The sequence below is a fragment of the Oryzias melastigma genome, linkage group LG1 (assembly GCF_002922805.2).
Source record: "Oryzias melastigma strain HK-1 linkage group LG1, ASM292280v2, whole genome shotgun sequence".
Lineage (NCBI taxonomy): Eukaryota > Metazoa > Chordata > Actinopteri > Beloniformes > Adrianichthyidae > Oryzias > Oryzias melastigma.
This window is the reverse complement of record NC_050512.1, coordinates 13,899,871-13,912,233: the sequence shown is the minus strand read 5'-3', so window position 1 is coordinate 13,912,233 and position 12,363 is coordinate 13,899,871. Positions and strand designations below refer to the sequence as shown.

Sequence of the window (12,363 nt, the reverse complement as noted above, 5' to 3'; positions counted from 1 at the left end):
ATTTTAGGATTGGCAGAACATGTATAAAAATACTCACAAAAAACAGAAAAAATAGAACTCAGTGTAACAGACATGAACCACATCAGGTCGAAGACAAACTAAGATTTTAAAATGTTACATTTATACATCCATATTATATTACCTTTCGTCTTAAAGCTATTAAAACAGTGGAGAACTTCATGTAGCACTGTCTAGATTGATTCAATTTTTTTATTTAAAATTTAAATATTGAAACAGTGTTCTGTTAATTTCTTAAAAACATCGACGTTCTTAAAAAAATACATAAAATGTGACACTAAAGTAACATTTAAACTGTTAGGGAAAAAAGTCACACTCCGATCATCTTTTGATCCATTATAAAAGTTCTCACCTCTCGCCTCTGAGACTGTTGCCTTGGTGCAACCCCGCCCCCCCCCTTCCCATCATCCATCTGTTCAAACGCTCTCCTGCTACCTTACAGCTCTTCACACCACAAATTTAACATTAGCGGTGCACCAAAAAGTTATCCAGCTCCTGATTTACAAAAATTTGAATAAAGAAATGCCCCAAATCCCCAATTTTCCCATCTGGCCGTGAATGGGATGCTTTATTAGGTAGAGGTTCTAATATAAGCCCATATGGAGTTTTTTCCCTCTTCCTGGAATTACTTTTTATGTATTTCTATACCTGTTTTTTGAAATATATTGCATAAATGCAATTCAATAAAATAAAAATCTAAAAAGGTAATTTTAAGTTTAATTTTCTTAATATGTGTCCTCCATTATGAGAAAATGCTACAAGAATGTTTTTTTTTTATCATGGTGGGTGTCTTTAAACCTAATTATTTTTCAAAAGTGAAAAAAATTCTTCATTTGAACATGAGAACATTTGATTTGGTTCAATTAAAAACATTGTGTGCTCTGTTCTGCACCAGATCCATTTGACTTTAAGACAAGAACCTTTTTTTTAACTGGGATTTCAAATGAGAGCATTCTGGTCACTGCATGCAACATTCATGAAGACAAAATGATCAAGACACAATCCTCTACAGACTCATCTCATTTGAAAGAGCTGGTAGCAGAATTTCTAATTGACCGTTTGCACATTAAATGCAGCACAAAAAAGTTTGGTCAACTAAGCATAAAACAGGAGAAATGATAATACGACATGCAAGAAAACTGCAATGTCAGTTTGTCCACTTTTTGATTGGGCTGTCCGTGAATTATAAGCAAAGAATACATACACGTAATTGATCTCACAGGATTTGACATTGCCTCGATCTTCATCTGCAATGTCGTCTTTACGCTTGACCTCTCGTTCTGTGTTGGTTCGGATCTTGGAGGTGAGAAATTATAAAAAAGAGAACATTTGTTCATTAAATAACAATATTCATTGAACTCTCTTAAAGCGAGGTCACAAACAATTCCCCCAGACTCCCAGCACTCGGGTCTCTGCGGGAATTGCCGGCTTAAAGATCGGAAGATTAGGATGCAACCTTTGTGTAGAATCCAAATGACACATTACCTTCAGCATTTCTCCGTCTCCTGCCGTCTTACTGTTGGCTTCAATGTCTCCACTTTCACTGTAGGAAATGAAGCAGCTATTTGCTGCCAGGAGAGCCATCTTGCCCTGCACAAGGACAGAACCAAAGGAGGGAATTAGGCGGGAAATAGGAGTAGAGTTGGTCGTCATGACGCTGTTCCGTATCTGAAATAAGAGGGAAGCTTCGAGACAAAGCATCAAACTATGAAAAAAAGGCAGATGCATTCCACATTGTGGCTTTGTTGTTTGTTAGGATCACTAAATCCCATCTGTCAGGCTAAGTGTAAAAAGCTTGACAGATGCTATCTAAACATAGTGATAAAAAAAGGCCTGCATTATCGGCAACAGTTCTAAATACATGCAAATTTAATTAAAACATAAATGTGTGGTAATAAAGGTTGCCATAGAAACCTCATTCAAATCCATAATTATGATCTAAGTAAAAACATTCGGTGAATCAACAGAGTTACTGATTTTATTTGACAACTTTCATTAAAAACAGAAATACTCACAGAAATGCGAGTTATAACCCTAAATATAACAAAATCACAAAATTAATTGGTTCTTGCTTTTTAAAAATCATTTTCAATCTGTAAACACGTTTATTCTGCTGTCATTATTTCATTAAATGTTTTATGACCCACGCTAAATAGGAACCAGAAAGTGAGTGGGTTGGATTTAATTTGTTTATTAAACTAAATTAAACTAAAATTAGTTTTTCATTTTCTTAAAGCTTATGTTACTCACACATATTTAAGTGCAACCAGCACAAAAACTAATGGAAATTAATCTTGTCTGCACCTATTTTGAGAGCTTCAAAGAACAATTGTTGTTGGTTACAGGTATTATCTTTAGAAAATTATATACTAATGTCTCTTTTTATTAAAGCATTAATAGTAGTAAAAAAAGCAAGTCTACATTTTTGTTGAAACAAAACTGCTATTAATTTCCAGACAATCAAGAACTGGAGAATAGAGACTTAAGTGCGTCTTTGAAATAATGTGGATATTTTTTTAATCTATTCTTCTTTAAATGCTTTATATTCAGTAGTTAATGTAGTTTTTTTACTGAAGAAATGAAATGTTTGCTACAGCTGAGTTACAGGACTTGAAAAGTAAAAATACATTTGAAGAAAAAGCTCCATCTTCTTTCCACTCGAGATGACAAACCCTCAAACGGCTGATACCAAACATCCTTCTTGTCCATTACTACTGAACAGGTGTTTAGCACAGACTGGGAGAAGAAACGTTTGAAGAGTTACTCACACTCTGGAAGACCGGTTCCCACTGTTCCCTGGCGCCGATGGCGTCAGAGCGCCCAATCACCAACCCCTCAGAGTTGATGCCCAGGAACTTTCCGTATCCAGATTTCAAAGCTATCCTACAATGAGAACAGCAGCAAGATGAAGCATTATGAAACATTTTTTCAATCTACAAGTTAAAGTTGGGGCAAAAATTAAAAAAAAAAAGATTCTTGTTGTTTAAAAGAAAATCATAATGAGAAACAATTTAAAAGGAAAAACCCACTTTACAGAAGAAATCTAAAACTAAAAATCAATTAAAGATACCCACCGTGAGTCGGAGAGCTTGACCGCTGTGAACTGTTCTGGTGGGTCTGGTCCTTCATCTTCTACAAAATATGAAAATTAACTATTAAAATACACACAAAATTAATTATATTACTCTGAAGTCTCATACTGTCCTGGATATCATTTTACTTGAGCAACTTTTTTGTTTATTTCTCAAGAAAATAATTGAAAAAATAAATAAAAACAAATTTACATTTCCACAGGTAAGACGGAATTTTACATTTTCTTATGAGTGTCACCAAATAGCTTATTTTAATGAACATGTTTATGAGCAAAATTCTAACTTTTATAGGCTAAGCTTTTGCCTGTTCCTTTTCGGAAATGTTTGCATTGTTAATATTATTATTGTGCAAAAATGCATAATGTATGTATTAATACGAACAAATACAAAAACAAAGCACTAACATTTGTAAATATGCATGCTTATAAAATGAGATTGAGTTATTCATGTGGATGTTTTTGGAAATGAGAGTTACATGTGCAATTGTAACGTAATGCACTTTTAACTAGGGCACTGAACTTTAATTTTGGGTGTACTGGGTTTAGGAATATTAATGACAAAGTTCAGGGTGAAAATTTCTAAAATCTTTCTTCCTTTCACTCCCTTTCAGATTTTTGTTGTTTTTATACTTTTCCTATTTTGCTACTCTACATACATTTGTCTGAAAAAATATTTTTGAATTTGAATTGTTGTTAATATTATTATCTATATGTTTGTATCATATATATTGTAATTATTAACATGTTTGCAGCAAATTAAATTGTAAAAAGGTAAAATTAAACAAGTAGGTCCTTTTCTGTGTGAGAAGAGCTAGATTTATTGAAAAAAAACCCGACATTTTATTTAATTTTTCTCAACATACATTCACAATATACAGACCATTCAAAATATTTAGATTTGAACATCACATAGAAAACTTATTTTAGATGATAAATACTATTGAAGAATTAGTTTGATTCAGAAAAAACTGCACTTTTTTGTTTTTGTTTACAACAAACGACCCAATAAAATACATAGTGACCAAAGTGGGCACTTTCCCGTCTAGACGTGTATTATACGTCTGCATTTGCAGCTGGAATTTGGAACTTTTAACATCAAATTAAACATCCAGCAAAGTCTGCAGATGAGAAAAAACGATGCATCATTTCTCCTCACGCTACAGCACTGGTGCCGTACATTTTGCACCTAATTTTTGATATAAAAACTGCAGACTGGGTGGTTTTATCAGGCTGTAGCTCGGCAGCCCAGCATTCATCAAAATAAATGAGTGCAGCAATTTGATGTTCTTCATATAAATGCCTCGTGTAATATTACTGGCTCCTTAAACTTTAATAAGACGCATCTACCTGGCATTGAGCCACTTTTTGACATTTTCAATGAAGATTTTAGGGTGTTGTAGAGTGAGACGCAGCATCACATCAAGTGTTAGTTATTAATGGTAGAAGCACGGTTACAGAAGAGGTATAAGTTGGCTCAAGGTGCTCTTTCAAAAGGCTAATTATATTCAGAGTGTCAGGCTGTCACCCAGTCGGCTCTATGAGGTAATCTCCACAGGGGCCTCCAATGACCTGCAGGTGAGTGTGAGCAGCTTCCCAGCTTTCTAAAAGACTAACATTCAGGGGGAGTCTGACTGAACGTACAGTGAAGGGAACAGAAAAAAAGAGGAAAATCTCTAATCTTCCTTTCTATGCTGCTAGCCTGTAGCCTCGTTTATCTCCGGGAGACAAACTTGAAAGCACACACTGGATAAGGGCCCACTGAGGGAGTGTGTGTGGATATGGCCCCAGCAAATTCAAGAGTTCTCAGTAAAGATTCAACACATTAATTCTCTGCACTCCATCTTTAAGGGCAGGTTACTTAAAGGGGAAACACTGCCTTGAAAGTGCTTGAGGCATAAAAAGAAAAAAAAAAAGGTTCACATGTAGGGTTAGCCCTCAACTCAACTTTTTCCACTCTGGATAAACTTTTGGGGGGGACTGAAAATAAGAACGCCATCACTTCAACATCACAAAAATATGTGTTCAAACAAGATTCTACAACTTTATATGATCAAAAAGATATTTATAAAAATTATAGATTTTAATCATTAATATTTTAATACTTAAAAATATCATATTGAACATAAAAAAACAGTAAGACTAACATTAAATAAACTCAAAGATGTACTGATATTTCCTTTCCATCAGTCAGAGGTGCGTCAGGTGATTGGAGAGGAAGGCTGACGAGCAACGGTAAGATCAAATTTGGTTAAATTTGTCGAAATGCCCGTTTTTCTACTTACCTTTGTGTGGTGCACCAACTGTGAAGAGTCCAGTATCAAGGGCATGGATATATGAGTTGTTGTGCATCTCTATGGCAACCGTTCCCGTAATTTCTCCAAAACTACTGACAACCCACCAACCAGCTGGTGAACAACAAAAATGTTTAAATCAGAGACATAATTACAACTATAATTAGATCAATTACACCATATCAAAAGTACTATATAATATATCAAAAATTTCACAGCAATCTGTCAATTTATATCAATTAAATGACTGATTGATACATAATTACAGATTGCTGTGAAATTTCAGTCACATTATTTCTAGATTTTAATACACAGACATAATGATGCCACATTACTCTTTCATATGATAATTACAAAAGTTTTAACCAAACAACTAAGGTTTTAAAAAGATAAGCAAACAGAAAATGTTGCCAACTTCTCAATTTGATCATATATCAGTCAAGTCTTGTACGGAACAAATAGTGACGCTTTAAAAAGCGTATAACTCAAACAAAGCGTGAAATCTAGAGCTTATTCTGACTACACTTTCAAATGCGTTACCTAGTGAGGGCTGGGTATTAATGAGCAAATAACTTCAGCTAATATTGAATCAATATTGATTCAGAACTTCCGAGTTAAATTTAAACTAAGAAACAATTATTAATTAAATAGTTACTTATCAAAACATTCAATTTAAAACCAATTTTCCTAATTTTGTTTTGGGAAAAGAGCTTTACATAACAACTGATTTCAAATGTACCGAAAGAAAACATGTCAATAATAATAAAATGATAACAACTAACCAAAAAGTGGTTTCTTTTAAACAGAAATAAAAATAAGAAATACATTTAAATGGAAATTTAACGAACTGATTTTGCAGTCTTTATTCAATGATTGACCAAATATGGATTATCAATTTTATATTAATGTTAATTAGTAACTGTTAATCAGAAATACTGAATGAACAAAGTTGAAAATGTCTTTTATTTTTAATTATAAAGTAAAAAAAAAAGACAGTTGACTCTGGACTGCGGTGTTGAAGACGTGAAAACACAGCAGCTTATATTTTTGTGGAAAAAGCAGTTAAACTTTTCATTTGTATAATTTTGTCATATAGAAAGTAGGCAAAATGTGTAGCCTGGAAATGAGTTAGGCGAGACAATGTACAATTTTTTTTAACTATTTTTTGTATACCCAATACTAAATGTCTACAGTACACTTCTTTAATAGTTGACGCAACATTTAAAATGCATTGCAGAAACGAACCAACGATATCAGGTTTTTCATCTTGATCTCCAGCTTTTCTCTTCTTATCTTTGTTCTTCTTCTTTTTCCTGATAAGAAAAAGATGGGTTATTTAAAGTTAATGATTATGATGATTAACTGGGTTGTAATTAGAGTTTTAATTAAAGAGGGAGGGTGAAAAAACAACAGAAAACACAACCCGCAGTTACTGAGTCCAAGTCCATGTTTATAGAGAAATACAGTAAGAGAGTTAGTTAGAATGAAAGTGTGGAACTGCTAGGAGGAGTGTAGTGCCAACGTTTAGTCTTATATTATAAATGATAGCAAGTATTAGAAATCAATAAGAATAAAATGTACAGTATTTAATGTGCTTTAGTTAAGAAGGAACAACTGTTATATATGGAAGCAAAATGCTAACGTTTTAGCTAAGTTTACAATGCAGCCTGGGTAAACTAAAAGCATTTTCGATTCAGTTTTTACCAGCGTAAATTACTTATATAAAAGTTATAAAACCCTTATATGTCAAAAAGTAATTGTAAGGTTTTAAAATCTCGTCCCAACTAAACAAATTGAAATATTAGCGGGTTGTGTGTTTAGCCTTAGCCAGAGCTAAAGCTAAAGTTAGAGAGGAACTCGGCAATAAAAATAAGCTAAAAATAATTCAAATAAATTAACAATCAAACTGCTTACAGATAAACACTCACCCTTTATCGGAACCTTTAAAAACTAGTTTGGTAGATTTTACACGTGCGTATTCAGCCATTTCGTCACCTTAGCTGTTTTGAGTCGCTAGCATAAAGCAAAAAACCAAACACTATTCCGTCATACGGAAGCCGCAGAAGGACAATTGTTCACATGACCAAACATGTCAATTTGGTGTGACATAAAACAACGCTTATTTACTACAACCAAGGACCAAAATTAGCCACATTGAACAAATGAACACATAATTAAATAACAAATGAAATTAGAAATTAACACGTATAAATTAAAGTTTGTATATATGTTAAAAAGAATAATAATATTATTGCAATGATTAATGTCTTGAAAATGTATCCTAAATAATGAAGATACATGTTTGTTTGAAAGACACACTGGCTATGATTACTTTACAATTTTAATGAATAAATTAAGAATATAATACATTCAATAATAAATTCAGAATGGAAATTGAAATATTTTTCCCCTTTGAAACCAGCCTCCAGTGGTCACTTGTGGTACTGCAAATGTTAATGCTTCCTGGTTGACTTCAAATTGGGGAACAGCATGCTGACACTTAATGCAAAAAATAAAAAATAAAAAAATCAAGGAAGGGATTCAATGAAAATGCCTCAGATAGTTGGGACTGCCATGATGTTCAGAGGAATTTTCATTTTTTAAGTTCATATGAAAACTAATCAGCCAGAAAACAGCAAAAAAGGTTACTATTCTGCAACATAACATACATGTTATAAGATGCGTCATAGCAGTCAATGTATTAAACTACTTTTAAAAACGCACTAAAACATATTTGCTATTATTTATCAGTGGCAATCTCATTGGGTTATTTGGCAGCAACCTAATTATTTCTATTATGGTCAAATTTGTTGCATTTAAGGTTGCAGGAGAAAAATAATATTCCACCATGCAAGTATTTTTATTTTTATTTTACATTTTTCATTTCTGTTTTGAATTTAAAGCACATGGCACACACTCCTTCGTCCTTAAATGCAGTAGGAGAAGCAAAAGCTGCAGTGTGAGTGTGGGGAATCCTTGCATAATTGTTTATGGTAATGTGGCCCCATTAAACAGGAATAGACTTTTAGATAGCCTGTGACAGGAGGTAATAAATCATTGGTTGACCATGTCAAGAACCAACTTAAATAAGACAGCTGACTCCAGTGGAGCTCTATCACTGAAACTGAACAGTTTCTTGGAAAAAAAAGAAATAAAAACTTTAAAGGGCTTTCCACAACTGCTGGAAACATCCAGGCGCAGCGTGCTAGCTGTGAATTTAACATCCTAATGATGCCAGACTGTAATGCATCAGGGAGACTCCTGGTGATGCCGTGCTGCTTTGAGGAAAAGTTTGCTCTGAATATTCAGGATTAATTTAGTCAGAAAAAGTCCTTTAAGCTTGAAAGAAGTTAGCAACTGGATTTTTCAGGAGCCGTGAGTCAACATTTCAGCCCTGAAGAAAATCCCACCAGTTTCTTCCTGTCATTTGTCAAATTCGGTCCTACTTTGACAGAAATCCGTGTCGTTGGTGGGATTAAACAACCACTAAGCTCTCACAAACTTACTCTGGGAGAGCTGACTGGCTAAGCCCATAAGCACTGAGAGCAAGCAGAAGGAAGACAGTGTTGAAATGGTAACATGTGATACCTTTACAAAAATAAAATAAAATACAATCACATTAGCTAAATTACGGTGCTGAACTTAACTCTTTTATCAAATGACATTCATGTTTTTATCTTCTCATAACAAGGAACAGAGACTTAAAGATTGTCTTTTGATTTGTGAAGAATATGAACATAGAAGCGCTCACAGAGAGATTAAAATACTCTTGCAAAAACATGATGATAAAGCTACCATCCATCCATCCATCGTCTTGGCCGCTTCTTCCCTTTCGGGGTCGCGGGGTGCCGGAGCCTATCCCGGCTACTGAAGGGCGAAGGCGGGGTACACCCTGGACAGGTCACCAGTCTGTTGCAGATAAAACCACCAAACAACTGTAAAAAGCATTTTTTCATGAATCATCAAGCTTAGATTATTTTCAAGGATGACAATAAAACTCAAATTTTCATAGCACATTAACCCCTTTTGTTGTTCATTTTTCGGGATGTATCTTTTCCTAATTAAAGCTAACTGGCAGTAACAAAAATAGAAATGAAAACTATTGTGTATTTTTAATCATTCTTTAATAATTATACAAGTGTTTTAGTATTGCAAAATAGCTACATCTCTCCAGACAGATTCACTACAAAAACACTATTAAATGATTAAAAAAATAAAAAATAAAAAGCCTCATAAATTATAATTGAAAATAAAGACATGAGGTTTTCCTGGGTTGCTCTATCCTCTTTCCCTGTTTTACCTTTTTTGCCATGATAACAGGATTTAACTTTACTTTATTAAAAATGTCATGTACTCTAACTCTGTTTATCTTGTGTGTAACAGTCATGTGATTATTCATCTTTAAAATCTTTAAAATTATGTAAACTTTCACTTCCAGACCTGAACTTGTCAGTTTTTTGCTTCTTGACAAGGCAACTGCAGCAAATCTTCATGTTAATAAGCATAACTGGTTGTTCTGACTGAACTTTAACCAACCAACTTTAAATAAACCAGCATGTGACACATCAACAGCTTTTTTCTTCTATTCAAGGACATACAATTAGATCAATTGCAGCTGGTCAAGGATGAAAAGACTTCAAGTTGTTCCTAATGATGCATTCAGCCTACTGGTAAATGAGCCCAGATGGACAAGTGTGAGCACGTTTGTCACTCACGATGTACACACACTTCAAGTAGTGCAGAGCAATGACATGAGTGAATTTTATGAACTGTATTGGGACCTGGTCAGCAAATTAGCTTTTGCCTGTGGACATAGCATTGGTTGCATTTGGAATTGTAACTATTTCTTTTGTCCTGCCCTTTCAAATAAATATTAATAATAATATTGATGACCTTTCAAAAACATTCTTATGATGTTTTTGAATTTGCACCCAAATAACATGAGAGACCTTTTGTGTTAAGAAACTGAAAAGATACATGTGTGCACATTTTGGATTTTACTTGATTTTTGTGCTTGAATAGGCAATAAATCAGTTATTATCTCAATGTAAATTATTTGCATTGATTGTGAGTTACAGGAGCCTCACAGTTTACCCTTATTTATGGAGAAAAAAACGACTCATCTGATTTTTTTGTGTGTAGTTCCTGATTTGTGACTTGTATTTACCTGTCTTTTGTGTAACTTTGGATTTAAGAAGAATCTGATGACCCATTTTTGATGATTTTAACTGTTTGATTCAGGTAAATAAAAGTTTTTTAAACATAGTCAGGGGCAATAAATGACAAATTAGCAATGTGGGGGGTGTTTGTTTTGATTTTGGTACTTTTAAAGGGTAATCAAATAGTGCAGTTTGTTGCGTAATCCAACACATATTTTTTGAGATAGAAAATATTTTTGGGAGGATAAAATTTTGCTGTTTGAGATGCAAGGATTAAAAAAAAAATTCAGAGGTTAAAAAAATCAGAATAAAAAATCATAGGTTTAAAAAATTCAGAATGAAAATTCAGGGGGAAAAAATTTCAGAGTCTGATGGAACTAAAAAACTTTCATAAAAACAGTTCAATGCCGGTTAATTTTTTTTTTTTAGCAGACAAGTACAATAAATGACAAACTGGTGACATGGAGGTGGGGGGGTGGGATGGGGGTTATTTGATTCATTTTTGATCTCAAAACTTTTAATGACTGAACCTTCAAGTTGCAAATTAGATCTAGGTTGTGCGACAGCACACAGTTCTGCTCCCTCCCCCCATCCACATACCTAAGAGAAACCTGGTTTTGAGGACCAGGCAGTCCTGGCCTACAAGACAAAGTCTACAAGGAAGACTTTTCTCCAGTGTGTCTGTGTTTTGTGGCACCACTGGCTGTCTTCAACATTCTGGTTGCCTTTTTTGAATTGGGAAAATTGCCTTTTTACATATGAAGGCTTCTCATCATTCTCTTCTTCAACAATTAATAGTTTATTAGTCTACTTATGTATAAGTATCATGTGGAGAGGATGTTCTGGCTTCAAATCCATGTACCGGCATATCCTCATCATAGGAGGAATCTGAGAAGATGAACTCTGATTCCACAACAAAAGAATCCAGAGTCCACATCGAGGATTATTTGAAATAGAGCTAAGTGTTTCAGAGGAGTGTGAGTCTTGCTGCTTTTGGGATGTTTGCCTTTTTGACATGAATATGTGTCTATGTTTATAAGTCATAAACATGCACTATATGACCAAAAGTATTGGCTCACCCATCCAAATGATCAGAATCAGGAGTCCTAATCACTTGGTTTGACCACAGGTGTATAAAATCACTCCTCAGACATGCAGACTGTTTTTGGAAACATTAGTGAAAGCATGTTTTGCTCTCAGGATCTCAGTGATTTCAGTGTTGAACTGTCATAAGATGCCACCTGAGCAACAAATCCAGTCTTGAAATGTCCTAAATATTCCACACAAAATGGAAGAGTTTGGGAACAACTCAGCCTGGATGCTGAAAGTCTAAAGAGGTCATAGACTTTCTGCAGTCAGTTGCTGCAGATCTCCAACCTTCATGTGACCTTCAGATCAGCATAAGTACAGTACACAGAGAGCTTTATGAATGGGTTTCCATGGCAGCAGCTGCATCCAGCCACACATCAACAAGTACAATGTAAAGTGTGGATGCAGTGGTGTAAAGCACACCGTCACTGGACTCTAGAGCAGTGGAGACGTCTTCTCTGGAGGGAGGAATCACACTTTTCCATCTGGAAATCTGATGGACCAGTCTGGGTTTGGAGGTTGCAGGAGAACGGGATGTTTCAGACTGCATTGGTGGAGGAGGAATGATGGTGTGGGCCTGTTTTTCAGACCCCTGAGTTCCAGTGAAAGGAACTTTCAATGATTCAGGATTTTGAACAATGCTCCCAACCTTAGTGGTAACAGTTTGGAGCGGACCCTTCATTTTCCAACATTTCTGTGCACCAGAGCACAAAGG

At 34.6% G+C, this 12,363-nt stretch overlaps 1 protein-coding gene across 1 annotated transcript in view; it reads right to left on the bottom strand.

The window, feature by feature from the left end:
• frg1 (FSHD region gene 1) overlaps nucleotides 1–7,480 on the bottom strand; it is a gene marked incomplete in the record, with an annotated part of 10,460 nt that extends 2,980 nt beyond the window's left edge. Inside the window, 7 exon segments of the mRNA XM_024259447.2 lie at nucleotides 1,223–1,314; nucleotides 1,504–1,608; nucleotides 2,787–2,901; nucleotides 3,093–3,150; nucleotides 5,392–5,514; nucleotides 6,646–6,713; nucleotides 7,329–7,480. Of these exon segments, the coding sequence (XP_024115215.1) occupies nucleotides 1,223–1,314; nucleotides 1,504–1,608; nucleotides 2,787–2,901; nucleotides 3,093–3,150; nucleotides 5,392–5,514; nucleotides 6,646–6,713; nucleotides 7,329–7,387 (620 nt within the window).
• Between the last annotated feature and the right edge of the window lie 4,883 nt (nucleotides 7,481–12,363).